This window comes from Lagopus muta, chromosome 3, assembly GCF_023343835.1.
Source record: "Lagopus muta isolate bLagMut1 chromosome 3, bLagMut1 primary, whole genome shotgun sequence".
Lineage (NCBI taxonomy): Eukaryota > Metazoa > Chordata > Aves > Galliformes > Phasianidae > Lagopus > Lagopus muta.
This window is the reverse complement of record NC_064435.1, coordinates 8764648-8791341: the sequence shown is the minus strand read 5'-3', so window position 1 is coordinate 8791341 and position 26694 is coordinate 8764648. Positions and strand designations below refer to the sequence as shown.

Here is a 26694-nt window from a genome sequence, read left to right as displayed (position 1 = left end):
CAGATATTGGAAGAGAGCAATAAGGTTTCCCCTCAGCCTCCTTTTCCCCAGACAAAACAGCCCCAGTTCCTTCAGTCTCTCCTTGTAGGCCACATTCTCCAAGCCCTTCACAAGCCTTGCTGCCATTCTTTGGACCTGCTCAGCACCTCCATGTCCTTTCTGTACTGAGGTGCCCAAAACTGAATGCAGTACTCGAGGTGAGGCCTCACCAATGCCGAGTACAGGGGCAGGATGACTTCCCTAGTCCTGCTCACCACGGCATTCTTGATACAAGCCAGGATGCCATTGGCCTTCTTGCCCACCTGGGCACACTGCTGGCTCATATTCAGCCAACTCTAACAGTACACCAAGGTGTACTTTTCATAATGCTATAACATCAGTGATTTGTTGATTTAGAAAAGAACCTTGATAAAAAATTCAGACATGATAATGGATCAGGATAAAACACCTGCTGTGAAGGAAAACAAAACAGTAGTTGACTTTTCTCTCAACTATTAGGTTAAAAAAAAAAAAAGCTATCTGTATTACTGTAAGTGATAATGATCATTCTTCTTACACAGACCTCCACCTAGCCCCTCAGGAACGATGACGATTACTGCTGGACATGCTCATTACCAATCTGTTCCAGTCTATGAGATGAAGTTTCCAGATCTTTGTGTGTATTAAGTGTCTTCTGAAGTCTGCTGGACATTATTTAGAGTAGAGTACAATAGAAAGAACAAGATGAGTTCTCAAATTTTATTGTTTTTCTTTTTAGCTGATTTTAAAATAGTGATGAACACAAGCCAAAACCAGATTACTTAGCCAAACTCTTGAATCTGTTCAGTTTCTGTAAGTCTGGTTTTCCTTTTAAAGTTAGGTTTTCATTTATCGCATTTTTTCATTTTCATGTATGAGTACACATAAATGTCATATATAAAACTTGTTTTTTCACATATATCAATCCAATTATTCTATCAGTTAGTCGTTCTGTAAATTCATTTGTAAGTTGCTTTAATATGTTAATTCTTTTTAATTGAGGAACCTGATAGATGCTTTTACCTTCTTATTTTTTTCTTCTCCTCCTGAGTCATATATTGAAAGAAAATCATCATATATGTAACAGTGGAGTGCTGGCCTAACTCCCTTTTGTTCCTGCTGTTGCAGTTGATTAACCTGTTTTTTTTCTAAGAGAGAAAGGAGGAAAAAAAAGCAGAACAACAAAACACAATACCTTACATGTGTTCAAGTATAGTAAATGGATGACTGGACACTTATTAAGTATTTCTGATGCATCATACAGTACGCTTCTAGATATATACAGCTAGTATATATTCTGTGTTTCATGCTGTGAAAATTACTGCTTTGCATAAAGACAGGAGAAATCTCTTGAAACACTGAATCGTGCAATATTTTTCACATCTTAAAGTTTATAGTTTACAGACTGTACTTTTGAAAATGCAGTACTATTTTATTCTGTCTGCTTTAGTATAAATACATGAGAAGTATATTTAGTATAGCAGAGAATAAACTGAGGGCATTTTAAGTCATAAATGCAGAGATTACAATTATATTCTATGAGGTATTTCTCTGTCGTTTATTACAGCTTTTTAGTGATGTTTTAGAAGTTGAAAGAAAACTGAATGAAACCATTTAAAGACCAAGAGTTGCAAAAGCATTTTTTTAGAGATGCATATGTTTGTTCATTTTTGTTTCATTTCGCAAATCTTTGTAGAAATAAGGAAAATGTGCTAACTTTCATAGGTTTATGTATCTGAGTGTACTATTGAAGTGAAAATAAAGTAAAACCAATTCAATAGATCCTTCAGCTTTTATTGATAACTGTCAAGGCTGTTTGTGACTCACTAAATTCTGCAGGCGAAACAAAACAACTGTAGTTGTTGCCATGAGTTGTAAAGTTGAAGTCCCTTGGTCTATATGAATCTGAACTGACACAAAAATGTCTGTATTAAATGCAAGACACTTAAGGTAGCCTGCAGTATACATTAACAGTGAACATGGGCCGTGAACAAAGTGATTACCTTCAGTTAGCCCTGCTTTGAGTAGGGGCATGAAGAGATGACATTCAAAAGTCCCAATCAAAATAAATCTATGATTGCATAATTCTAAGAGCTGGATGATTGCTCTCTGATGGGCAGGGCAGCTAAATTGCTGACTTTGGGCCATTTACAAACCCACTTTAAAGCAGACTGTTAGATATTTGAGCTGTACTACAGCATTTATTCCTCTAGGCTACTTTTAAAAACCTGATGGCACACAACATGAGAGAAATTTCAGCTACTTAAACCTATGAGATAACATGCTGAGAACTTCAGAAAGCATTCACAAAACTCAAAAGGTAATTGAGACCTTCTTTTCAGTTTAACAGTGAAATCACAGCGGTTAGTGGATGACGAAACAGCCCCTTACCTACAGCATTCCGTTGTGATTTTTACTGCTGCAGCTTATCAGCCTGATCAGACCACAGTCTACACATAATAGACTTCGTTACCACTGTAGCTTATAGTTTTCACTTTTTGGTTTTCGTTGTTTGTTTTGTTGGGGTTTTTTTAAATGTAAGACAGTAGTTTTTTTGCCTATATAAAGAGTGTAATTTTTTAAAGAGTAACCTATCTAACCTATGGATAAAATGTAAAACACTTATCCACTGTCATTTTTTTTAAGAATAACACTGTGCACTTTTGTACAAAAAGAAAATAAGGAGTCTAAAGAATAAAAAATAAAGAATGTACTTCTGTTTGCACTCTTGCAGTATGCAGACTGTGCTGTAAATACAGGATTGTTTCAGTGACTGAATTCTGTTGCATGAATGCTGCATGTGAAAAGTAAATTCAGCATTTCATTTTCTGTTCTGTTTATGATATTTTTCATTTATGCTGTAGGTTTCCATGTTTTTGAAGTTCCAACTAGCTTTATATGGGAAATGCAAGTGTTGTGCAGGTGTTGTGAAGGGTTTGAGGAGTTTTTAACACTGTGTTCACACGATATTCAGTTTCTTGCTATCTGGAAATCCAGCAAGTCCCTGAGTTTGTAGTTGGTTCACATTGGCCATTTTTGACAGCTGGAATATGAGAGTCACTGTAAAATGTATTGTTTTGTAATTGTTGTAATATGAAGATAATGAATGAAACCAAATGAGTTAAGGATACTGTTTTACAGTTTAAAATTGCTTATTTTGTGTCTTTATGTTCTTAAGCTGCAGAACTTTAAAGCTCCATAAGCGTACTGGCTGTTATCTGCAATACATCCAGTGCTGTCACAATGTTTATACACTTGTATCCAGCTGTTTAAATGTATTCCAGCTTTTGCTTTGTGTTTTCTTTCCCATTATGTCATTTTTAGGGTTTTTTGGTAGCAGGTCACTTTTAAACTAAGTACAATCCCGGTATGTTTCAAAAGACAGAAATAGCCTATTGTCCAAAATCAGAGTAGGGCTGTTTTGTCTTTTGTTCTGATGGTCATATATTCTGTACTGTATGTAATGAACCAGTTCAGTAAATGTAAGAACACACTGTGCAATCTATATTTAAGCAATAAAATCAGAATTTAAAATATTCTCTAAGGTGTCATGTGATTTTTAGTGCTTTCAATTAAAATGTCAGTAATTTTTTGACGTTTAAGTTAAACCTTATTTTATGCACCTTTTTCTTGCAAACATGAAGTGTTGCAGCATTATTGAACCATTTTTAGTAACTGTTGAACAATTACTACAGTGAAGTACACCAAAATTTGAGAAAGTAACAATACAAAAAAATAAAAGCTTGAAAATTGAAGTAAATAGATCAGTATCTAATGATGTGGGAAATACTCCTAGACTAGCAATTAGAAGGAAGGAAAAAAAAAAGAAAGAAAAAAAAAAACTGCAATAGATTTCTCCCTCGTTTTGTTCTGTTAATCTTTTTTTGTTATTTATTTCAGTGCTGATATCTGAGAATGAATGCAGCTTAGTGGGCAGGTTGAATGGGACGCTGGGCAGCCTGATCTAGTGGCTGGCAACCTTGCCCACAATAGGGGGATTGGAGCTCAATGATCTTTAAGGTCCCTTCCTGCCAAAACCATTCTATGACTCAAATGATCCATTTTTATATCTGAAATTAGAGTATGTGAATGAATATACACTTTTCTGAGCAAATATATGCTTGTGTTGATGCATTACCATGACTGTAATACTGTCTTCTAATAGTAGAAACAATTGGTGTGTTTTCTTTCTCTTGTGTATTTTAAATGCAAGATTCAAAGCAGCAGCACTGCTTTCATTAATCAGAGAGATGAGTTGTGCTTTTATTAAGCAATGATGCACTTCATTCACTTGTTTAAAGGCCATATTGTCTTACTTTGACTAATTAGCTATCTGATCTTTTCGTTATCATTTTTATTTCTAACTGCTGTAAAGTACAGAGTAGTCTCCTACCACTGTAATAACAGCAACCTATACCTGAACAGTTCCAACTCTGGAATAAGTAACTGTGTCAGCTTAAAGCAAATCCATCCTCAGCACTGGGCAATGGATGAGGACTGCTTTCATCCTTTGTACGTTTCCCAGGAAAAGTCTTGAGGGGGGAATATCACAAACCACGGGTTTAATGTGATTACTTCTAATTGTGTTAATGTCCAAGAACATTCCTTTATGTTTTAATCTGCTGTTGCCATTTTGTCAGCTTGCATGGCATCCAAGTTAAATGGTCCAGTTAAGTACTTCATGAAATGGAGGGATATAGGTAGCACTTCTATATCCAGCATTAGGTTGCAGTCATGAATCTGTAATGAATACTTTTATGACAAAGTTAAACTCTTTAAAGCAGGATTATAAAGAAGAAATTTAGACTTCTAGGGACAGCAAAATCAGTGGGACAGTTTATAGCAATTCTTTTTGTTCAAAGAAATGTTAGTGGACATTTTTTGTTCCATGGGGAGGTTGTAAACGGAGGAAATTTGGAAAGCATTTAATCTCCGTAAAAATGTTTTATAGAATTTTCATTTTGCTCTTGCATATATTTTCCATTAATAAAGTCTGCTTATGTTGAGAAGACTGGAGCATTAAGTGTAAGAATTTTTAGAAGCCTCCCTAGTTCCAGGACAAGGTGACACAGGTACAATTTGGTTCTCAAATAAATAATTGATTTGTTTCTGGGTGTGTGGGAGCAAACAATCAAACATGATTTCATAGAATCATGAAATGGCTTGGGTTGGAAGGGACCTCAGAGCCCACCCAGCCCCAACCCCTGTCAGGGCTGCCTCCCACCAGATCAGACTGCACAGGGCCCCATCCAACCTGGTCTTGAATGCTTCCAGGGTGGGGCTAAAATCCAATGGGAAAGCTTGATAGCACTTTTGTGTAAGTCTTTCATACACAAGTAATAAGGCTGCTAGCGATTTTGAACCTGGTTGTTTTTATTCAGTGGTTTCCTAGCTTTGTTGATATAGTTAAATTTTAACTATTTTAGTCCTTGTGGCAATACGCTATGATCGAAGCAGTGTCTAAATTAACACCTTATCAAGTAAAAAAGAAAATACATGCTTCCCTTTCCCTTTATACTGCTGTTGTCTGGTAACTGGTAAATCATAGAATCATAGAATCACCAAGGTTGGAAAAGACCTAAAAGATCACCCAGTCCAACCGTTCACCTATTCCCAGTAGCTCCCACTAAACCATGTCCCTCAACACAACATCCAGCCTTTCCTTGAACACCCCCAGGCTCGGTGATTCCACCACCTCCCTGGGCAGTCCATTCCAGTGCCTGACCACCCTTTCTGAAAAGTAATACTTCCTCATGTCCAGCCTGAATCTCCCCTGCCATAGCTTGAAGCCATTCCCTCTGGTCCTGTTACTAATGACATGAGAGAATTTTTTGAGTGGTGAATTTGGCCAAGAAAGTCCTTGAAGCAAAACTGTAGTTGAAAGCAGGAATAAGGGGAAGAAAAATATCCCAACGTTATTCTAGCTCTGTATTATGTACTGTGCATTAGTTTTAGTTGATCCCAGAGAGGTGGTGGATGCTGCATCCACTCTGGAGATTTTGAAGGTGAGGCTGGACAGGGCACTAAGCAACCTACTCTAGCTGTAGGTGTCCCTCCCTGTTCAGTGCAGGGGAGTTGAAACAGATTGCCTTTAAGGGTCCCTTCCCTTCCAGCTCAAACAAATCTATGATTCTATAATTCTTAAATCTCTGAGAACTGGAGATAACTACATAATACACAACTTTGGGACACGAAATACTCTTTTTTTCTACCCTGACCTGTCTGACCAGCAGAAACACTGGGTTGAAATTTTCAGTGAGGGAAGAAGGAACGCATTTCCATGTAACTACTGTAGCTTTTCTTCTGGGTGTTTCCTGCTTTGCTCTATAAAGGAAGAATGTGCAGAACGAGTTGGAGTAATTGCAGATTGATTTAATTAAAAAGCTGAAATATGTAGTCACCATTAGCAAGATCTGGTCTGAACCAATTACATGATTAACAAAAATCAATCTTTGATCAGAACAAAAATCAGAGTTTTGATCAGAAATCAAATGAAGTTGTGCAGAGTGCTGTCACTTATTTCAGGTAATAGCTGGCCTGCATAGGCGATCTGCAGTGACTTCTCTATGAAAGGAAGTTATGCATCTTAACATTCACTATCTAGTCTATTGCTGGAAAAGTAAGGCAGCTGCAATTGCAGAGTGACAAAAAGGAGTAAGGTACATGAGGCTGGCTGTGAAATTCCCGGTGCCATTTCTCACACAGGTGGCCATAGCTAACTATCTGCCCCTGTGCTGCCCGCCCCTGGGCTTCCCAGGAGGACGGCGCGTCTCTCTCCATGCTCTTCTCCGCAGGGAATCTTCCTCCTCGCTGCTCTCCTCAGAGCTGGAGGTCCCGGCCCCTGGTTCTGTGCTGACTGAAGGCCATTCATAAGGGCCACCTCGACACGAGGTTTTCACCTCTTGGCACACTTGAGCATGTGGAAACTTAAGGCTTTCGTTGAAGAAAGCAGAGGCCATGCACTCGGCTGCTGTCTGGTCACAAGCACATAGGAGTTTTTCACACAAGCTCCAACCAATACCTTAAAGAGAAATTTTAAAATGAATATTCAAGAGCAGTTACAGTGAGTGATGTGTAATTTGTCAGTGCTAGATGAGATCTTGACTAAAATTACCAATTTTTCCTTGAATTTTAGCTTCCAAATTCACCTTTAACCACTTAAATATACCTGCTGCCAAGGTGTTGAGTGCCTGGAGCTGTGGCTGGCGTTAGGTGGATTTGTGCAAATAAAAACAACAACAGCTGTTCTTTGTCTCCTGTCAAAAATGTCTGAATGCAATTCTTACCCTGACCTGATCACATCAAGCACAGTGACGTAATAACCGTGATCTCAGCTAGGACAAAAACCCAGTTTAGGCATAGCTATTGAGGACATTTTGCAATCAAATTCTGTCTCCATTCTGTGCCATGCTATAGGCATGGTCGTATTCAGCATGTAATAATTTCATATGCTGAGTATGAAAAGATGAGTAATGTCTCTAACTCAAACCTACATTTTGGAGTATGATCAAAGCACACAACTTCAGATTGTGAACTTCTTTCTGCAGGACATCCAAGTTTCTTAACTTGTTCCACACAGCAGTGATGAGAGAAGCAGCACCTAAAATAAAGAGCAGGGCTAACTGAAAAGTTATTTCTTTTTCTTACATCACACAATATTCACAATTTATTTTATCCATTTCTTTTTCAGTATCTATTACAACTGAAAATATTGTTTTTATTTCGTGGAAAAATCTTTTCCATAAAGTTAAAAATAGCAAAAAATACCTGTATTTACTTTTGCAGTCCTTTCCTAATTCCTTGTTCATTTCTTCAAGATCTGTGAACAAACCCTCCTTTAGCAGTAGCTTGAGGTGTTCACATATTGTTGGCTGAGAATCTGAAAACCACACATCATTACCCAGTGCACTGACTAGCTTCAATGTCTGTTTTTATCATGCACGGGCAGTCTTACTTGTGTAAAAGTGCAGGAAAATTCTGTGTGCTGTGCACTCAGAGCCGTGCTTGGACTCGATATGGCTCCAGCTGTAATGATTTCCACTCAAGGAATGATTTTGTTTGAAAATGAACTGCTTTTAGGGAGATTTCCTTGGTTTGGGTGAATTCTCTGCCTCACTCTGGGTAAGCATGCCCCACCACCTCTTTACCAGCCGTGCCCTGATGGCCCACAGTTGCAGGTCTCTGGGCTCCAGGTTGGGTGCACTGCACTCCATATGGACTCCTTCTGAATGACAGTCTGACACAAAAGTTAGTATTCTTGTTTTTATAAACCACCTTCCAAACCACCTCTTAGCCAAGATTTACTGCAACCCTTATCCTCATCTCTTTTGATATGCAGTTTTTTCTACTCTACTGGCTTCTTTCTTATTTGAAAAGTCCTCTCCGAAATACTGATGCAAGAGATCATGTCTAGTGACATTTGAGTATTTCACATTTTATATAATTAATTGGATTATATTAAGCATGGTCTGATTATGAATACCATAGAATCATGAAATACTTTTGGTTGGAAAAGGCCCTTAAGATCATTAAGGACAACTAAGAAGCAAACACCAGGCTTGGCTGGTTGTAAGTATTCTTACTACCTACAACTAATGGCAGATTACAGAAGAGCCCACACCTGTCCAGAGCATCAGTAGGATGCCCTCTTCCTTCCTTGCCACAGTAGCAACCGTAAGACTCAAATTCCTCTGGACATCTCTCAGTTAAACAGAACAACATTTCTCCCAGCTGGGGCAGCTCTCTCTTCTCTCTTCCATTTCCTCTCTCTTGTAGAAATGTTAGTCGTTCACATACTATAAAGTAAAAAATAAAACAACTGTTTGACATACCATGTTCTCAACAGTTGAAGACTCTCATTATTTCTAAGTCATTGCCCCAGCCACTGACCTCCAACTTTTATTATAGCACTAAGGAAGACAGCAAGAGAAGTGGGAGAAGATACTGAATAAAGAGAGAAATCCCTATGAAGATCTAAAATGCAAGTCAAATAGGATTGCAGACAGTACATTGCAACCCCCTTTAACCTTTCATATTTAAATATTTTTTTTCAAGAATGTTCAAACCTAGCTGAGAAAAGAAATAGGAAGTCAGCAGCTTCTCTCTTAGCTAACTCAGAAAATACAGCCCAAACCTCTTGTTCTTACACACTGGACAGTGATTAAGTGTGAAACAACGAAAAGTTTTTTACAAGCTTTCAAATGTTTAATTTGATATATCTTCCACCGAGCAATAAGTTGTGCTCAGACTAAGGCATGTACATGATTTATTCATGGTTTATTCACAAAATAGTTCTAATAGAACTTGGCTGCCATGACAGACCAATCAGTAACAGTTCTGCTTTCCTCAAAGGAAAGATTCTGGATTCTGGAGTCCTGTCTGTCACTCTCTCAGACTGGAAAGTTGAAATTTTCATGAAATCATAAAATCATAGAATGTTCGAGTTGGAAGAGACCTTTAGAGATCCTCTAGTCCAACAGGGACACCTACAGCTAGAGCAGGTTGCTCAGAGCCCTCTCCAGCCTGACCTTGAGTGTCTCCAGGGATGGGGATATCTACTGCCTCTCTGGGCAACCTGTTCCAGTACTTCACTAATTACATGTCACTAGAAAGTTTTTAAAAATTACCTTTTTCTGCAGGTCCTTTGGATCCCCTAACAGACAGTGACAGCTCCAGAGTTGGTCTGGGGGAAGGTGTGCCCAGGCCACCTCTTGTAGGAATTGCCTCTGGAGATTACACATGCACAGATCAGACTTGTAAAGATTAGACTTGCAAACATAGGATAAACTCTATCAGTAATGTGTCCCAAAGGGCATACTCTGAACCAAAACCAATCTTCTTGCAGTCTTCCAACATCTGTTTAGATAATGATTGGAAGTCTGTTCATTAGTGGTAAATTCAACTTCCCTAGGCAATATTTGAAAATGAACTCCCACTGCTGGTACTGAACACTCTGCATCCTAGCCAGATTTAGCCAGATTTAGCCACAATCTAGCCAGATTTAGGGAGGAAAATTTGCTGTTCTGCATGTTGGTGAGAAGCACTGAATCCCAACAGCCACGAACAGCAAGAGGGAGCACTACAAATTACAGTGGAGTTAGTGCAGGCTGTACTTGCCTTTCTCTTTTGTCCTTGCAGATGTGTCCACAGGAATAAACTCAGTGGGGATAATTCTGACTTCTGCCGAGTTAATGTCTGCCTGGAAGGAGCCTGGAGAGGTGGATATCTCTCCTGCTGGGACCTCAGCTCCTCTAAATCTGTCCTTCTCTGAATCAGCAGAAAGAGGAAAGCAGAAGATATGGAGCAGTAAATATCAAGATTTTCATTTCAGATAGTAGGTCAGAGTAATATCTGGGGGCAGAACTGCTGTGAATTGATGGTCATAGAGAAAAGCCATTCAAGATGAGGATTAGGAAAGCAAAGAGCATCCGCACTGGTCACTTGTTCACATATCTTGTCTTTTAGAAGAAAATGGAGCTAGTTAAATACAACCAATGTAACTGGTAGGTGTTTTGCTCATTTTGTTTGTTTGTCCTTAAATTTATATGTCACGTACCAAGGTACAAAGCTGTGCCAAGTACTAAAAATAAGGCTGGGTGCTGATTAGTTGGACAGACTGAGAGAGGAGGGATAAGAAGGATAAGATGTCATCATCTGAGTAAACTGCCAAAAAACACAGTGTCAGTTTATGAAAGGGTACCAAAAATAACAGCAACAGTAGGGATATTGCTTGAATGATGCAGAGCTGAGCAACTACGGGATTTACTTCTTTACAGACACAAGGAAATATCAAGGGGAAAATGAGTTGAAAAATGCGCCATTTCAAAGAAGTTCTTCATCCTAGAAACTAATTTTTTTCTTTTTTTTCCTTTTTTTTTCGTTATCTGAAACTTCATCATTGGCTGGGAATGTTTGATGAATTTGGATATTGCTTTTCTTTTTTTTCTTTTTTTTCTTTTTTCTGCCTTTCTCTTTTCATATAAGCTAACATGAAAATGAAAACAGTGTTTTCAAATGGCTTCTTTTTTTTTTAAATATCAATGCAAAGGATATTGCATTTAAGGAATAAAATGCTTCATTTTCAAAGGGACTGTGTGCATAGTTTCCATGTTTTGAGAGCTTATCCTTTCAAATTTCTGGAGTGAACTAATTAATTGGATTCCACTCAAATTCATTAAGTTCAATCCTCTGAAGTTCTGTTTTTGGCATGCATTGGAAATAACCTGTCTTAGCATAAGAGAATGGATAAAAAGAATGAAAGCACTGCTAAAAACAGAAGTAAGACCATGAAAGGCTGCAGGATGAATAGCAACAGCCAGTCTCACAGCTCAGCAAGGTGCATGTTTTATGTCACTCTGTTTGGCAGTGATGTATTGAAATGGAAGTGATTCTTGCCAGGTGCAGATAATATAACTGGAGTTTGGAATATTCTGCAGTTTGCTAAGAACAGATATCACAGATAATCTTCTAGCAGCCATGCAGACCTCCAACACAACGTGCACATTTTCTGATACATTCAAGTTAGTGGAGGAGAAGATTTCTGAGCAGAGTTTATCATAGCAATGACTTATTTCTGGATTGAGGTGGAAAACATGAATATTACCCAAACTGTGATCTGAGTCAAAAAATGGTTCCTTCCTTCTCTCCATATTCAGACTCACTTCACATTTTTTGATGCATTTAATTCTTTGTAAATGATCATTTTCACATAAAGGTGTCATTGGTAATTTCAAGTCTGCTATGGTACTCCACTTGCTTTTAGCTGTAGCTACTGATGTGAATGTTCTCATAGAAATGGTAATGGCAAAAATGTGAAATAACTTTTAGCCTGGGAAAGAGTTCCATGAAATTCTGTATATTAAAGGAGGAAGTAAAATAAAAATGAACCCTTTGGGCAGCAAATCCTATGAAAGTAATTTAAAGGATCAACCATCGTATCAGAAAACCTGATGGGAAGAGGTTTTCTCACATACTTGCATAAGGCGTGCAAAATGAGTGGCTGGAGGCAATGAATAGCAAATAATCCTCAAATAATATCTGTGATCTGACTCCTATCTAGCTTCAATTCCACAGCAGCCCAGTCATCACCATGCACAGAATCTTAACTGTGATGCTTTTAGATAAAGAATTGTTGTGCCAAAGGCAACGAAAAGCCCAGAACCACTGATCTTTCACTGACAGAGTGGGAGAAGACCAAGTCATACCTCGTTGGTCTCTTGTGACAGCTGGACAAAAAGCAGAGCATCTGGCAGTGAAGTATCTTCTGCATTTCTGCAGTGCATGTCTGGAGTGGCTTTTATGGAGAGCATTATAAAGCTTAACCAAACATCACTATTAGCCTTGCTTTTTAAAGAGGGTAATTAGGAGAAAGAAAGTGGTTGCTCAAGGATGTGCAGGTCAGCAGAACTACAGGTATTACCCAGAAATCCCAGCAATAAAGCTTAATAAACTAAAGCCTGCTATCACCTGGAGTCAGGAGGGTCTGATTCACCAGCAAAAGTACATCTGGGCTCTTACCTCCAGCACTGGAAGTCCCCAGGGCCATCTCACTGGGCTCAGAGGAAATCGCTGTTGAAGACAGAAAATGTAAACTCAGACAAGTTGGCAGCACAGGATCTTATGAGAAGTTACAGACTGATAGAATACCCCAAGTTGGAAGGGACCCATAAGGACCACCAAGGTCAACTCCAAGTCCTCTCAGTCACTTAACTCGAAGCCAAGAGAATAGCTTCTTGAGCAGAGGAGGAAAGACCCATGTCTGCAGATTTTCCTGATTTTCTATGCACAACATTAATTGTTGCAGACAGTGATGCTCAAAAACTAACCTCATTACTACATTCAGATGAGGTGCTATAAAGAAGAAACATAAATAGTCTGTCCACTTGACAGACTACAGTGAAGAGAACTAGGTGTAAAATCTTACTGTTGTGCACAGAACAGATGCCATATTCCTTACAAAAACATGTGTTTGACTGTGTTGAAAGTAAAACATGAATGGGAAGCTACCAACTGAACCCTTCCTTAATCTCTAATTTATTGCTTTACTTCATGCACTGATATTCATTTATCAGAAGCATTTTCATTAGCAGAGTGATCAGACGATCCCAAAATTCATCTCTGCATCTTTTTGTGTATTAGGATGGTGTGATATAAGAAAGAATTTTTGTGCTGTCAAATGAATTTTGGAGTAATGTCATGTTTTGGCTTAATATGTTCTCACAGCAGACAGTGGTGAAGCTCTTGGGGTATAAATGGGGAGACAACTAATTCAATTGAAGTGGTTCTCCAAATATTTCATGGAATCATTAAGGTTGGAAAAGACCACTAGGATCATCTGGTCCAACCATCAACCCATCACCACCAGCCCCACTAAACCACGTCCCTCAGTGCTACATCTACACATTTCTTGAACTTCTTCAGGGACGATAACTCCACCACCTTCACAGTTTATCTGGGTAAGTTATCTGTGTTGCAATTTCATCTTTCTAAAATTTTGTATACTGGCTTTTATCCACAGACATATTTTGAGCATTATAATAAACTGTTCCTGTTCAGAGGGCACGAGTGACTGTTTTGGGGGATGTAGAAGATTAATACAGGTATGAAAATACTGCACACAACTACAGCTTCATCTCAAATAATTAAATATCTCTTTGAAAACAACAAATGTTGAATGGGCTGCCGGACTCCCCTGCCACAACTTCTCTTTCCTAGAAGGTCTGTTTTGGTGAAAAAAGATTTTGTTCCAGAGTTCTCAGTCTCAGTCCTTGGGAAATTTTGAATAAGCAGTGGTTAAGCACACGGAGCATGCAAGCTGAAGCACATTCTCATTTGGTCTTGAATTGGATCACCAAAACATATCTACTTTTATGGCAGTTTTCTTAGAAGGGCTGTAAGCAAACAGCTTGTTCTTGTATTTTATTCTTCCAGCTTTTGGGAGCTGAAAACAGCACTTCTTGCACTGTAAGTTACAAACCTTCTTCCACAGATGCTGTCACAGCCTCTGTTTTCTCAATCCCATGATGAAAGAACTCTGCAAAAAGAAAAGCATTTTTGCTCCAAAGAGAATCATGGCTTAGGAAGCTCATAGATAGGAGCTTGGTGTAACATGGCCAGAGCAGCAGAACAAAACTTATTTCCAAATATTATCACTATTGTACTTTTCATTGGGTTTTTATATAAATATAATAAAATGTAGTAAATATTAACCTAATTATAGGTAGTTAATTTAAATATTAGAATTCTTCCTTAGCACTTACTGACCACAAATACCAAATCCTACTCAGCAATGTATACTGTAATTAATAAAAAGCCATCAGTCTCTATCACTGTTTCAATCTAAACTAGAAAACTGATCAACAATAAGCATTCTGTAAGTATTCCTTAAGGATAAGAATTAATGTTTAGAGGTAAACTCAAATGTTTCGGCCTAAGCACTTTGCTGAAGCTGAGCTCAAAATGTCCATGCAAATAGCAAAGGACTGATCTGAAAATATTTTTAAAATGCTTTCAGTTTGTTTCTTCTTGCATTATTTCTAAATGAGATTCAGTTTCTCTTTTCAATTCCTTTGAAAAATGAGTCATTTGGCTGAAATTATCCTGAGCTTCCCAGTAATGGCTGGTCACAAAAGCAGTACTTTGGTTTATTAGTTCTTTTTCTTCCTTTCATATTTTGATATCTTGCTAAAAATTGCCTTTGCTTCTAAAAAAAAAGAAATTCATATCTTCCAAAATGCTCATGTTATTTTTCTCAATGCAGACATTCTTCTTGATTCAATATATTTCAGTCAAAAAATCACAGAGGTAAGGACATACCCCCTGTGTGGAGTGTTGTCAGCTCTCTCTTGCTGGTTGTTTCTGAAAAGGAGAAATCTCTCTTACACACTGAAGTCTGTAGATTAAAGTCAACATTTAAACTCGATAGTACAACAAATCAAGAGTTCATTGCATTTATTCCTATTAAGGCAAAGGTTTAGGAAAATGTTCAAATTTTCTCTGTAGTAAAGCATCTGCCAAATTACTTTTCCTAGAAATTTATCTGACATCCTTGCTATGTTTTTTGCTTTTTTTCTACAGCTTGAACTGGACAGAACAGCTACACAGAAAGGTAATTACCTGAGCAAATGACAAATACAAATGATTCATTCAAAGGATTTCAATATTTTCCTGAAATAAGTATTACCAGGAGCCTAATTTGGTGGAGGTATTCAGTGAGCTATGGTGGAATCTCTCTTTATCAGCTGAGGTAAAAACAGCATGATTTTCCTGTTAGCACCGAACAATTTCCCCTTTATTTGTAATGTGTTGGAGCTGCCATATCTGTATTAGACCCACCTGATCCCAGTGAAAGATTACTGGCTTACACAAAACATTTTGCTGGCACTGACACAAATTTTGCTAAGGCAATTTCTTCTCTCTTGGCCTCTTTATGAAGGGATATGCACATGCAGAGCTCTGAATTCATGTATCTGTTCTTAGCACTGAGGTGTGCCAATATCAGTGAAGGGATCAGAAAAACTAGCAGTGCTTTTTCACATCTTTGGAGTTTGAGTCACAGAAACAGAGAGAATTGTAGGAGCTGGAAAGGACCTCTGAAAGTCATCAAGTCCAACCCCCTACTACAGCAGGTTCCCTAGGGCACACTGGACACGAAAGTGTCTGGGTGGCTTCTGAATATCTACAGAGAAGGAGATTCCACCACCTCTCTGGGCAGCCTGTGCCAGTGCTCTGTGCTCATTGCCCCTTATCCTGTCCACTGAAAAGAGCCTGATCTCATCCATTTGAAACCTATCTTTTAGATATATATGAGTGTTGATAAGATCCCCTTTCAGCCTCCTCTTCTCCACAATGAACAGACCCAGGTCTCCCAGCTATACTCAGAAGATAAATGCTCCAGACCCCTTATCATCTCTGTGGGCTTTCTCTGTTCTCTGCCAGTTTTAAACTGAGGAGCCCATAAATGGACACAGTACACCAGATGTGGCCTCACCAGGGCAGAGTAGAGGGGGAGGATCACCTCCCTTAACCTGCTGGCCACAAACCTTTGATACACTCCAAGACACCATTGGCCTTCTTGGCCACCAGAGCACACTGTGACCTCAGTACGTTCCTAATTATCCTAAGCAGCACCCAGTCATTCAGGTGCCTCCCGAAAAACAAACAAACAAACAAAAACAAATAAATCCCCATGTCTAACTGGACTTTCCCTGTTGCAGCTACATCTCTTGCCCCTTGTCCTGTTCCCATGCCCCTCCAAAAGGAGTCTGGCTCCTTCATCTCTGCACAACTCCACAAAGAAGAGGAGAACAGTGAGACACCTCTTTCAGCAGGTGCTCCAGCTCCTCACCAGCTCAGTAACTTCTCCTGGCCATGCTCCAGGACAGCAATTAACCTGCCTTCTTCTATCTTGGTTTTCATTTGAGTAGGAGTAAGTGGAGAATAGGACAGACGGCCAGATTTAGTGCAGGAAGCTACTCAGCTACTGCTCCATTCATCTTAGATCAGACTCAATGCCAAAAGAAAACCTGGCAAGAGGGGCAGTCAGTCTGATCTGGATTGTTACCTGTAACCAGAGATGGACAGGAGGAGACATCCAGGCCATTCAGGGAAGAGTTAATATGAGCATTCCCAAAACACTCAATGGCATCTTTGTCACAGGTGCAGAGGAACTGTTCACAGGGATCCCCATTTTCTGCAAATTAAACAAAAATCCAAACAAGGTGCTGTTGAAATATCTTTTTTCCCCTACTTCACTTTTCCTCCCTGTAAGATTTATGTCTTCATTAGTGCATGCATGCTTAAACCATGATTTTTCAGGTTGAATTCATTCCAGTTTTCTAATCCCACAGAGTTTGTAATTTGACAGAGCTGGCAATGGGCTGCTAGAGCCTGGTTCTTTCTATAGAGCAGTGAGAATCTCAGAGCAGAGCTTTGCTGCGTCTGATTTTTCCATGGAAAACTTACGCCATCTGATATTGAGTGTAAAATATTCCACCTATCCCCAGGAAGTCACAGTCCACAAGCCAAGTCTTTCAGAGGATATGTTTTGCATTTTATAAAAGGAATGAGTTTCTCTACAAAAATACTGTTTTCCCACTTCAAATCCGTTTACCTTTCAGAGCTTTCAAAAATATTGATCTTTCAGAGTTCTTACACAGTTTTTCCATATTCAACATTCAATATCTATTCATTTTGCTTTCCTCTCTTATTTCAGTTTGAACAAGACATTTTCTGATTAAGTATGGAAAGAGCTAAAGAAACACTATTTGGGTTCAGATGTGCATGAATCTTTATAGACTGACCCAGAAAGAAAAACTGGCTTCCATTTGAAACAAGAAGTGGAAATTGGGTCAGTCCTGTACTAAATCAAGCTATGAAGTTCTTGGTTTGGGGATGCTGCTCTTCTTTGCTGGCAACCACCAGTTATGTTCTCAAGCATAGTATTTCCTGGAAGCCAACACTGGGTGAAAAGTGACATTAAAATTGACTGGGGGCACTCCACACTTGCTAAGCTCCTGTTACAACAGCAAGATTTCTGCCTGCTAGTGATACAGTTCTATCTGAATGTATGGGACCCTGAAAGCACAGAATTGAATCCCTCAAATTACATGAAAATCAAGCCTTGGAGCTTCAGAAAGTACATTACTTTTCAAGTAATTCCCCAGCATCATCTCCATTCCATTCACATGGAGATATTTCAGGCAATACTCAGCAGTCCTGCAAAGTCACAGAAGTCTGGAAACCGCATCAGGAGGCTGCCTGTTAGAGGAGCCCTGACAAGTTTCTAACTATAGGACTTCTGTTCTCCTGCCAAGCTGGACCTTCATACCTCTGTGCATTCTTATTCACATTCATTCTTGAGTGGAATATTTAATTCCTCGAGAATCCACATGTGGAGGTGGTTTCTCCTTAACTTATATATGACTTATGGTAGGTAGGCCACTAAGAACTCCAGAATTCTGTTCTTGTGACAGGTTAATCTTACCACAGGTCAGGTTTTCTGCAGAGCAGGTGACATCTGTAGAAATTTTTGATGGGTCCCATGTGCACTCCATCTCCATTGCTTCCTCATAGCATTTGCGGTGCTGAAAACAGCATCTTTAAAGCATGAAATAGCACAAAGTTCAGACAGTATGTCTTCCTTTCTGTTCAAGATCAACACTGCAATGCTTATTCCTATACAAGAATGAAAAGGTGCCAAAGGAGAAAAAGGATCCTTGTGTAGTCCACAGACAAAAGAAAGGCTGAGCATCACTTTTCTCTGAATTAGTCTGGTAGAATAATTACACTTGGATGAAAAGCTCAGTGATGGCAGCAGGTCTTCAAGTCATGGGAGATCATGCTTGCATTCCACCCCTGCTGCAGAACCTGAGGGGCAAGGACCTTACAGGCAATTTCAATAAGAAATTCACTCCCACTGCCTGAACATCACTCACAGATCACTGCCAAACCAAGCCCCACAGATCAGTTCTTAGATTCGGCCCTGATATAAACTGACCCAATACAACTGTGTTGAACTGTGCTGCACCCAGCACTATTAGACAGTAAATGTTTCTGCAGTATCTTGTGAACCGCTGTGTCTCACTGGGACTCTATAAATATATGTGGTGTTACCATAGAATCACAGTAAATGATACTTGTTCTTCCTCCTCAATGCAGCAACCAGAATGGAAAGGGGACATAATGTGTTTCTCAAGCCTGAGTAAAGCAGTGTTCTTGTGCCACAGCACTACTCAGGCAGTAGGAACCTTGCATTGTCCTGTTGTCATGCAAACCCCAAACATCTGTATGGCTGCTTCAGATGTCGGCAGCAATGAAAATTCAAATGAAATAACGTATTCATCAATTCCCTTTTCTTTTGAGCAAGCTGTTTCTGTATTGTAGCAGAATCTGTGTGCACCGGCAGATGTAAATGAAACACCAGTAAGACATTCAATCACCATTTATTGTGTGTAAAACTGTCACATAAAGTAAGCAAGAGTTTGCTGTTAGATTTAGATTGAAACATTGTCATGTTGGTAAAATGAACTCACAGCATGGGTCTGTTATTGCACTGATAGCAGTCTTGTCTCTGTCAAATGCAAAGAAAACATTACCATCCAACAAACAGTGTGTTGCCAGAACGGGTTAACTTGTGACTCATGATGTGAGGAGCTTACTGGAGGATTTTTTGTTAAGGATGTAATAAACATGTTTTATACATCAGCCACAGTCCTGCATATGCACTGCAGGCTCACTCCTAGGCTATGCAGTCACTTTCTCACTTCCTAAATTTAGCAAGTATTTAATATTTAATCACTTAATACATTAATAGTTAATTGCTAAAATATTTAATTTTCCTAACAATTAAGGAAGAAGTCCAAGGCCTAACCAATATTGAACTTCTGACTCAATGAAAAACATCAGTGATGAGGTTTGCTCAGGCTGCAAGCAGCAGATAAGAACTCATAAATAGCATCATCCCCACAGGCAGTGTTTAAATGTGGGAAGGTGCTGTGTGAGGTGGACAGCTGATAGATGGGCCTCCTTTTTTTTAGATAGAGACACAGGTGGCTTTCATTTTATGTTTCTCTTTGTGTGTTTGATTTCCCAGGAAACATTAAAAAAAAAAAAATCCAAGAAATTCGTATTCTGATAATATCTCAAAGCCCATTTTCTTGGATTTCAGTATCTCTTTGTGGTCTTGCTCCCTGTTGTAACTTGCTTGAGGTGACTGCAGAAGGGTACCAAACAAAGGTGGGAGCAAACAGCATCCAAGAGGCAGGCCTTGATGGTTTCTCATTGCCACCAGTGCTTTTTCCAGAGATGAGGCTGAAGTTTGTAACTATGGGAAAACAATTTTAAATGTGTAACTGATGAAAGATGTCAAGTCCCACATCAATAATGCCTGAGGTTTATTTCACTACAAGCACCTGGAAACTCCTCCAGTTGGAAAATTAATCTAATACAAATGATGTAAAGTTCCTTTTTTATTAGAGCATCATTGTCACTCAACTCTTAAGGCAACTTAATCAGAAAATAATGCCCCCTTTGCAGACAGGGCATTGTAAGACATGGCTTGTCCACTAAATACATATCTCTCTCCCCATGGATCAAGAAGGCAGAACACTCTTAATGTGGATATGCAAGTTAGATACTTTGGGAAATCAAGAAAGGTTTGATTTGTGGGCAAAATCTAATGTCCTAAAGAAATACCTATAATGAGATGTTAATCCCTTTTCATTGAATGGCAATTGCAGTGTCAATTCCAAGATTTTCAAAACAAGTTTCTAAGAATGGAAATTAGTGGGGAAAAAAATGCAAAGCTGTGAGAACCAACTCTCAGAAAGGCATGTAATAGCCTCCTTTTTGGATGATCTCTTGAATGAAGAGGATACCTGTGTCAGTGGCAAGGCAATCAGTCAGCATCTACTGCAAACTCCGGTGGTGTTACCATTCTCATAGGGAAGTTTCACTATGGGACTGCTAACACCTCTGTGCTCTTTCTGTGTTTGCGCTGCCCTGCATTAAGATGAAGATGAGCGAAGCAAAAGCCTAGATGCTCAGCTCTTTGGGTACCAGTGCACTCAACTGCCTAGAGCTCTCATTTCAGAATGTCATCGTGTTTATTTAGAAAACTACTCATGAGAATTCCCATGGCTTTTTTCCAGCAGTAGAGTTTGATCTTTATTTTCTTAGGCATCCTATACTGGAAAGTGGATGGATTAACTTCTGTTTAGCTATAGGCATCAGCCCTTTCTGAGCCATTTCTGCCTTCATTAAAAGAATTCTCTCACTGTGTTGTTGGAAAGTATTTTATTTTTTTTGTAATTATGACATGCGTGTGTCTTGATTGCCTTTGAATTTCTTTTCCCACCTCCTAGTGGCAAATGTGAATAGCATGAATAGCCATTTGCTTGCCCTGTCTTGCTGCTAAATTTTTTTTCACTAGCCCAGTCAGAATCTGGAGCAGAATCTCTCTGAAGCCCAGGTTGAACTTTGGATATTTCTGTTCCCAGTGCATGGTAGTTGAAAGAGCCACTGAGCTACACTGATCTCCTCTGTACCCCGATGCTCCAGTGTATCATCTCATGTATGTAGATATTCACAGTAAGATTTACCTAACTCTATAACCACCATTAGAAGTCATACTTAGATGTAGCCTGATTCTTTTGATGCTTAAATCAGCTCAGATGCCAACATTTCCATTAGCATCCACTATGTGCCTATCTTGCTGGTGTATTACTCAGATTCCCAATACTAGCATTTGATAAGGCTGTAAATCCATGGAAAAGCTCGGGTTGACATTCTCCTGTCTATCTTACTAACAGATCCTCAAACTTTTAGCACAGGAGTAAAATTTTGGGCTGAATATTTCCCCAGAACAAATAAAAATGAATGAGGTTTTGTTCATGAATTCTGTTTAGAATTTAGAGACCTCCGGTAAGCAGTACCAAGGAGATGAGTATGGCATTTAATTACTCTATTGCATTACTGATCATTCTTCACAACCAGTTTAAGCCAGCTGTGCTACTAGGATTGCACTGTTGGAATCACAGGCAGGTGCGGGAGACTATGATCATGGGAAAAAAGAAACCACTAGATGATCACGTGCTGTGGGTTATGACCATTTCAACTTCATCTGTTTCCAGTACTTGTTGTAAGGGTGGTGACTGGTGCTGGGTGGCAGCCCAACAAAAAGACTATGCTCATTAGCTCAACACAGGGCAAGGCCAACAAACTATAGATGGAGATGTTTTTTGTAGGTCATGTCAGACATTTGGGTTGCTAGAGAAGATCACTAAGATCGTCTAGTCTAACCATCAGCTCATCATCACCAGGCCCACTAAACCATGTCATGGATAATCTCATGGAAAAGACTTACTCATCAGCTTCATCCACAGGGAGCCCTTCCATTTCAAATCGACAAGAGCAGCCATAGTCTTCAAAATCTCTGGGACAAAAGCCACTGACGCACTTCATTTTGTTCACAAAGTTGAGCAAGGCAGGGAAGTTTGTGAAGATGGACTGTAGCCAGGTGAAGTGAGAACCCAGACAATCTGCAAAGAGAACAGTGAGCAAAGGTTAGCCAAGCATGGGTCACAAGTGGGTGATGTCAGTGTGAAAGCAAAGCCTAAACCAGGCAGTACAGTAACACAGGGGCACTGAACAGTGCTCTGCACTAAGCAATATTTAGGATTGTAGCAGTCTTTGAGAAACCAGCAGTCTCAACAATTCCTGTGCCATTTCAGTATGTATAAAAGCACATTCCACAGCTGAAGTACAAGTGAAGCACATACTTACCAAAAAATAATGCAACGCTTTCCACATTTTGAAAGACTCCATTGAAGAATGTGGCATTGTCTAGATGAACAAAACAAAAATATTTTTTGAAAAAGTAGGTGACAAGGATGGCTCCCAGACTGTTGTTTGTCTTGCTTCTGTTGTCAAGACCCTTGGTGATGAAAATTACATGATATTTTCTAACTGCATGCTTCTCTGCAATGTTTCGGAGTATGAATCATTCAACACTGCAGTGCTATACTATAGAAAGTAAAGCTTAAAGTGTTCTTACTCAAGATTCTTTCAGGTGTGTTAAGAAGCTCTGGCAGAAATGCTGGTGGCTCCAAATCTTGGCCACCTACTTCTTGAGAAGAAAAGAGATTTTAAAATTGAGAACAAAATAACATATACTTCATTATGATGCATACACTGCATGCGTATTGAACACCTTCCTACATTAGCAAGCTGATTTAGCAAAGAAATGAAACACTTACTTATTTCCATCCACACCCAGAAATTCACATCCAGAAATATTCTGATAAGTCTCATTGACTTCAACTTAATAATCAGTCTCTGACTAACTGCTGGTGAGGATATATTAATCCTCATATTCCTTTGCTCTTCTGTACAAAACCACACACTGGGATAAATTATTAGAATCATGTAAAAATACTGTTACAAACAACTTCACCACCCCAGATGTTTCTTTTCTACTCTGTAGCCCTTTGCTTTTCAGTTGTTGGAAGTCAAGACGTTTGTGCAAACCTCTCTGCACCTGCTTGCTGTCCCCCTAAAAGCTGACCTCTTCAGTTCCTCTGTCATTTTCTCTGTGCACATCCATACACAAGCTCAGCTTGATTCACGTCCGTTGTGGAGAGGTCAGCAGCTGATTTCACTTCCCTGTAGCATTAAATACATCTCCCAGAATGTTACTCTATAGATAGTGAGATAGCTTCTGTGTTAGATACGTTTCCCTTTGCTGTTTCAACAGGACACATCAGGATTCACAGCTTAGTTTCACCTCCACCTTTTTCAAACCTTTGCTGTTCAGTTAGTCAACAGGTTGGGCTGATAATCTATCCCCCCAAAATGATGTTTGCTAAACATAGAAAAGACAGCCATGATCTTAAGAGGTGAAGCTTCAGATTAGTTTAGCTGAGTTCTCATTGCCTATGCTCTCTTCCTGTGGCTATTTTTTTCCTGAAGTTAGCAATCTTTTTTTTCCTTTTGAAGGTGCCACTTCACCGTTTCCACATTTTTTCTTCTGTTTGTCATATCCTGATTTAGTGCTTGTTCTTGTCCATCCTGCATACTTCCCTTCTTCGTATCTTCTACACATTTTTAAAATAAAAATGTGTTATTTTCAATTTATTTCAACTAGACATTTTACTACAGATATTGTCAAGGGTTTTTGCTGTCTCAAGGATCTAAAGATTGAAGAAAACAAGTAAATTTGAAATCATGGCACAGCTTATCTCTCAGAATAACAGGCATTTTCTGCAAAAGACTGGGGAAGATCTGGCAGTTATCTTGCTAATCTGTTGAATTTTCTGCAATAAACAGAGCTGTAGGAGAGGGAAGATATTTTAGATGTAAGACTTAATGTGATGCTTAGCAAAGAATTCGGGAAGATTTTTCTAAGATTTTATTATAGGACCTTCTCAGGAGTTTATCACAACTATTTTGGAATGAACAAAGTATCTTTGGACATAGTCACCACGCTTCCAGAAATACATTTATTAAGTTTGGTGGCATAATGTAAGTATGGGGTTGCAGGAGGTAGGAAAAGGTACTTCCCCTTACTGTTATGGTCTCCCCGAATGTCTTTGCCTCAATTAAAATCTTTCAGATGAAGAGAAAACCAGCAAAAAACGTCCCCCATTCCAACAAAATGGAAGAGACAGAGAGGAAGACACTGTTTTCCTCAGAACAGAAAAGGCCTCCTGGCACCACAGAACTGGAACAAGTCTATTGAAAGCTTGACAGCCAGAAGGAATTCAAACTCAAGAAGAATAAAGTGCTGAACAAATGAATAGCATTTAATACTGTATATTTATATAGGCATTAAGTCATGCTTACTAAAGAAAAGCTTCCCTTTGTTTTTTGACTTAAAGCCAGCATTTCCTCTACAGTGACAAACATCTTATCCTGAAGTCATGTTCCATTTAGTGTGTGTAGAGTTAGATTTTGAAACACTGCACACTTCCATGCCTCAAACGGAGTGTCTGCTGATGTCTATCTGTTGATCATTAGGCCTTTTCAGCAATGTTTTGGAAAGCATGAAAATTCTGTCAACTTGAATGAAACAGAGAAAAAAGTTTATAAAGTCATGTTACAGAGATGCTGGGAGATGTGATTCTTCTAGTACCCTTCATTTGCATGTAATTCTCAGCAAACTTAATTTGCACACACTCAATTACTCAGATATCTGAAACTCCCCTTGAGAAACATCACTACCACAGGGTCAACTGTTCAAAAAGCATTTAGTTTTTCTAAAGCTTTCATTGCTAAAAATGGTATTTCTAGTTGTCAGAGAGTCAACATCAACGACCAGTATTTACTAACAAGATTGCTTAATATATTTAAATTTTGATGTAGGGACAGTAAGAAAATACTTTCTGAATCAATAATTCTTTCTTATCATTTTTCTATCATGCTTTCTGGGGCCTAACATTCCTGCCTCATTCCCTGCCTAGTAAAAGACTGTGCTACAGAAATCAGCCTTTTAAATTGCAGAACACCCTGAGAGTCAGCTTCACTCACCTTTCTCTACAACCTGCTAAATTCCTTGGCATGTGTCCTGAGGAGACCTGTGTGGTACATCAGCCCTTGGGATTTCCAGCTGTGTCCAAATTTTTTCATTATTTATATGCAAGGGCTGTGTCTGCAATGTTGCTATGCTGAGAATGCTTTTCAGAAGTGTTATCCCAACAAAGCTCATAAAAAAAAATCACCATGTCTCTAATCATGTTTTCAGTCATGTCTAATTAAAATGCCATTATATAGGGCATGAATGCAGTAATTATAATATCTGGGGAGCACAAACATTGACTGTCTTAGGAAATGTCAGAGCAAATCCAACCTATTTGATATCTTCAAGGGAAATCCCATTAACTCCTCATGTAGATAGTTGTTTGCGTGCTACTGTTTGTTTCAGTCTCAAAGATGAGCAAAGTGGTTCCCACATAAGTCTAAATCAATAATGCTTCCTGAAGCCCCAGCTGGCCTAGGGCAGCATTTAAAATCTTTATGCTTTGACTGTGCTCAGATGGAGGAAAGCATTAAAAAAACTGTGGCGTATCCAAAAAGCCTTGGGAGAAAAAATGTCTTTGCTAAAAAAAATCTCTGAGTATACAGATATTTCTGAGTATACTGGTTATTATCAATATACATTGCTGCCTTGGCATTCCCTATCAGTGAAGTGGGAATATGCTGATATCCTTACTGATTTCTGTCCATATGTTAGGAGATTCAATGCTCAGTTTCATTAATATAATTTCCAAATGTATCTTGTATTAGACTATTTACTGACTAGCAATGCATGTGATTCTTTATAAGAGATGAAATGGCATGGAGTAGGTCAGTGCAGAATTTTGTGTATGCCAAGATGTTCAACTTTCTTTTCACTTCAACAATAACCTCATGGAACAACCAGGAATGCTCTAAAAATACTTCTCTTCAATGGCACATCGTTACTCATTACGACTTCCACACACAGTGTAGGGAAATCTGAAATGTTGCCTGCCCCTGTCACTGGATCATTGAAAACTCATTCATCATAGGACAACTAAATGTAAACAGTTACATGCAGAAAAAAAAATTAAAAAAAGAATATATTCTAAATAAAAATTCAAAGAAAACTTTAGCTGAATGGTTTGGAGAATTTATATAATACACTTCTTTCATGAGTAGAATATATATTTTTGCAATTTTAGGGATTCTAAGGAGCTCAGGTGATGACCAAATGTAAGCAGAAGTTAAGATGGATTTTTTTTTTTTTGTTTATATTTATTAGCCCCACTAAATGTTTCTTCCTTCACTACATGTCCTGAGGAAAAAACAATGTTTTATAACTGCTCCATTGTTAATTATTCTGGTACATTTGAGTGCTGAACAACAAGGAAGGGGTAGGAGTGCATCTCCAGAGCTATATTTCCAAATGCATCTACTTAAAACAGTATTTGTCATAAATGCAAAATAATCATAAAAATAAATGATGACTTACCACTGTGCAACACCATGAACATAGACATCAGAAGAATTCCAATCATTTTTTATTTGACCAAGTGCAAGAAAAATTCACACAGCAGACTGGTGTGCCTGGTGAGTTAAGTAAAATATTGGGCAAAATGTTATGAGTGTAGGATGCCATTAAGTTAGAAAATCCTTCTCTTCTAGCCTGGCCATACATGTGCC

General features: G+C 38.8%; 3 protein-coding genes across 19 annotated transcripts in view; 1 reads left to right on the top strand and 2 right to left on the bottom strand.

Annotated features, from left to right (window-relative positions):
• Positions 1–3554, top strand: part of EFR3A (EFR3 homolog A) — a 68715-nt gene extending 65161 nt beyond the window's left edge. For 16 of the 17 annotated variants that reach the window (XM_048940309.1, XM_048940318.1, XM_048940320.1 and 13 more), the window contains one exon: positions 561–3554. In XM_048940309.1, the coding sequence (XP_048796266.1) occupies positions 561–666 (106 nt within the window). In that variant the 3' untranslated portion in view covers positions 667–3554. The remainder of the gene's footprint in view (positions 1–560) is intronic. The other variant, XM_048940314.1, reaches the window with a different exon arrangement.
• The window catches only part of DNAAF11 (dynein axonemal assembly factor 11), a 348016-nt gene that overhangs the window by 821 nt on the left and 320501 nt on the right, over positions 1–26694 (bottom strand). The gene's annotated exons all lie outside the window — the stretch shown is intronic.
• Positions 6738–26549, bottom strand: OC90 (otoconin 90). Its single transcript, XM_048940330.1, has 14 exons — positions 26504–26549; positions 22571–22639; positions 22300–22359; positions 21881–22055; positions 18002–18114; positions 16580–16708; positions 14833–14874; positions 13994–14050; positions 12535–12585; positions 10135–10284; positions 9645–9743; positions 8639–8813; positions 7512–7618; positions 6738–7039 (listed from the first exon to the last, which is right to left on the bottom strand). Exons 1-14 carry the CDS (start codon positions 26547–26549, stop codon positions 6738–6740), a joined length of 1575 nt encoding a protein of 524 aa, XP_048796287.1.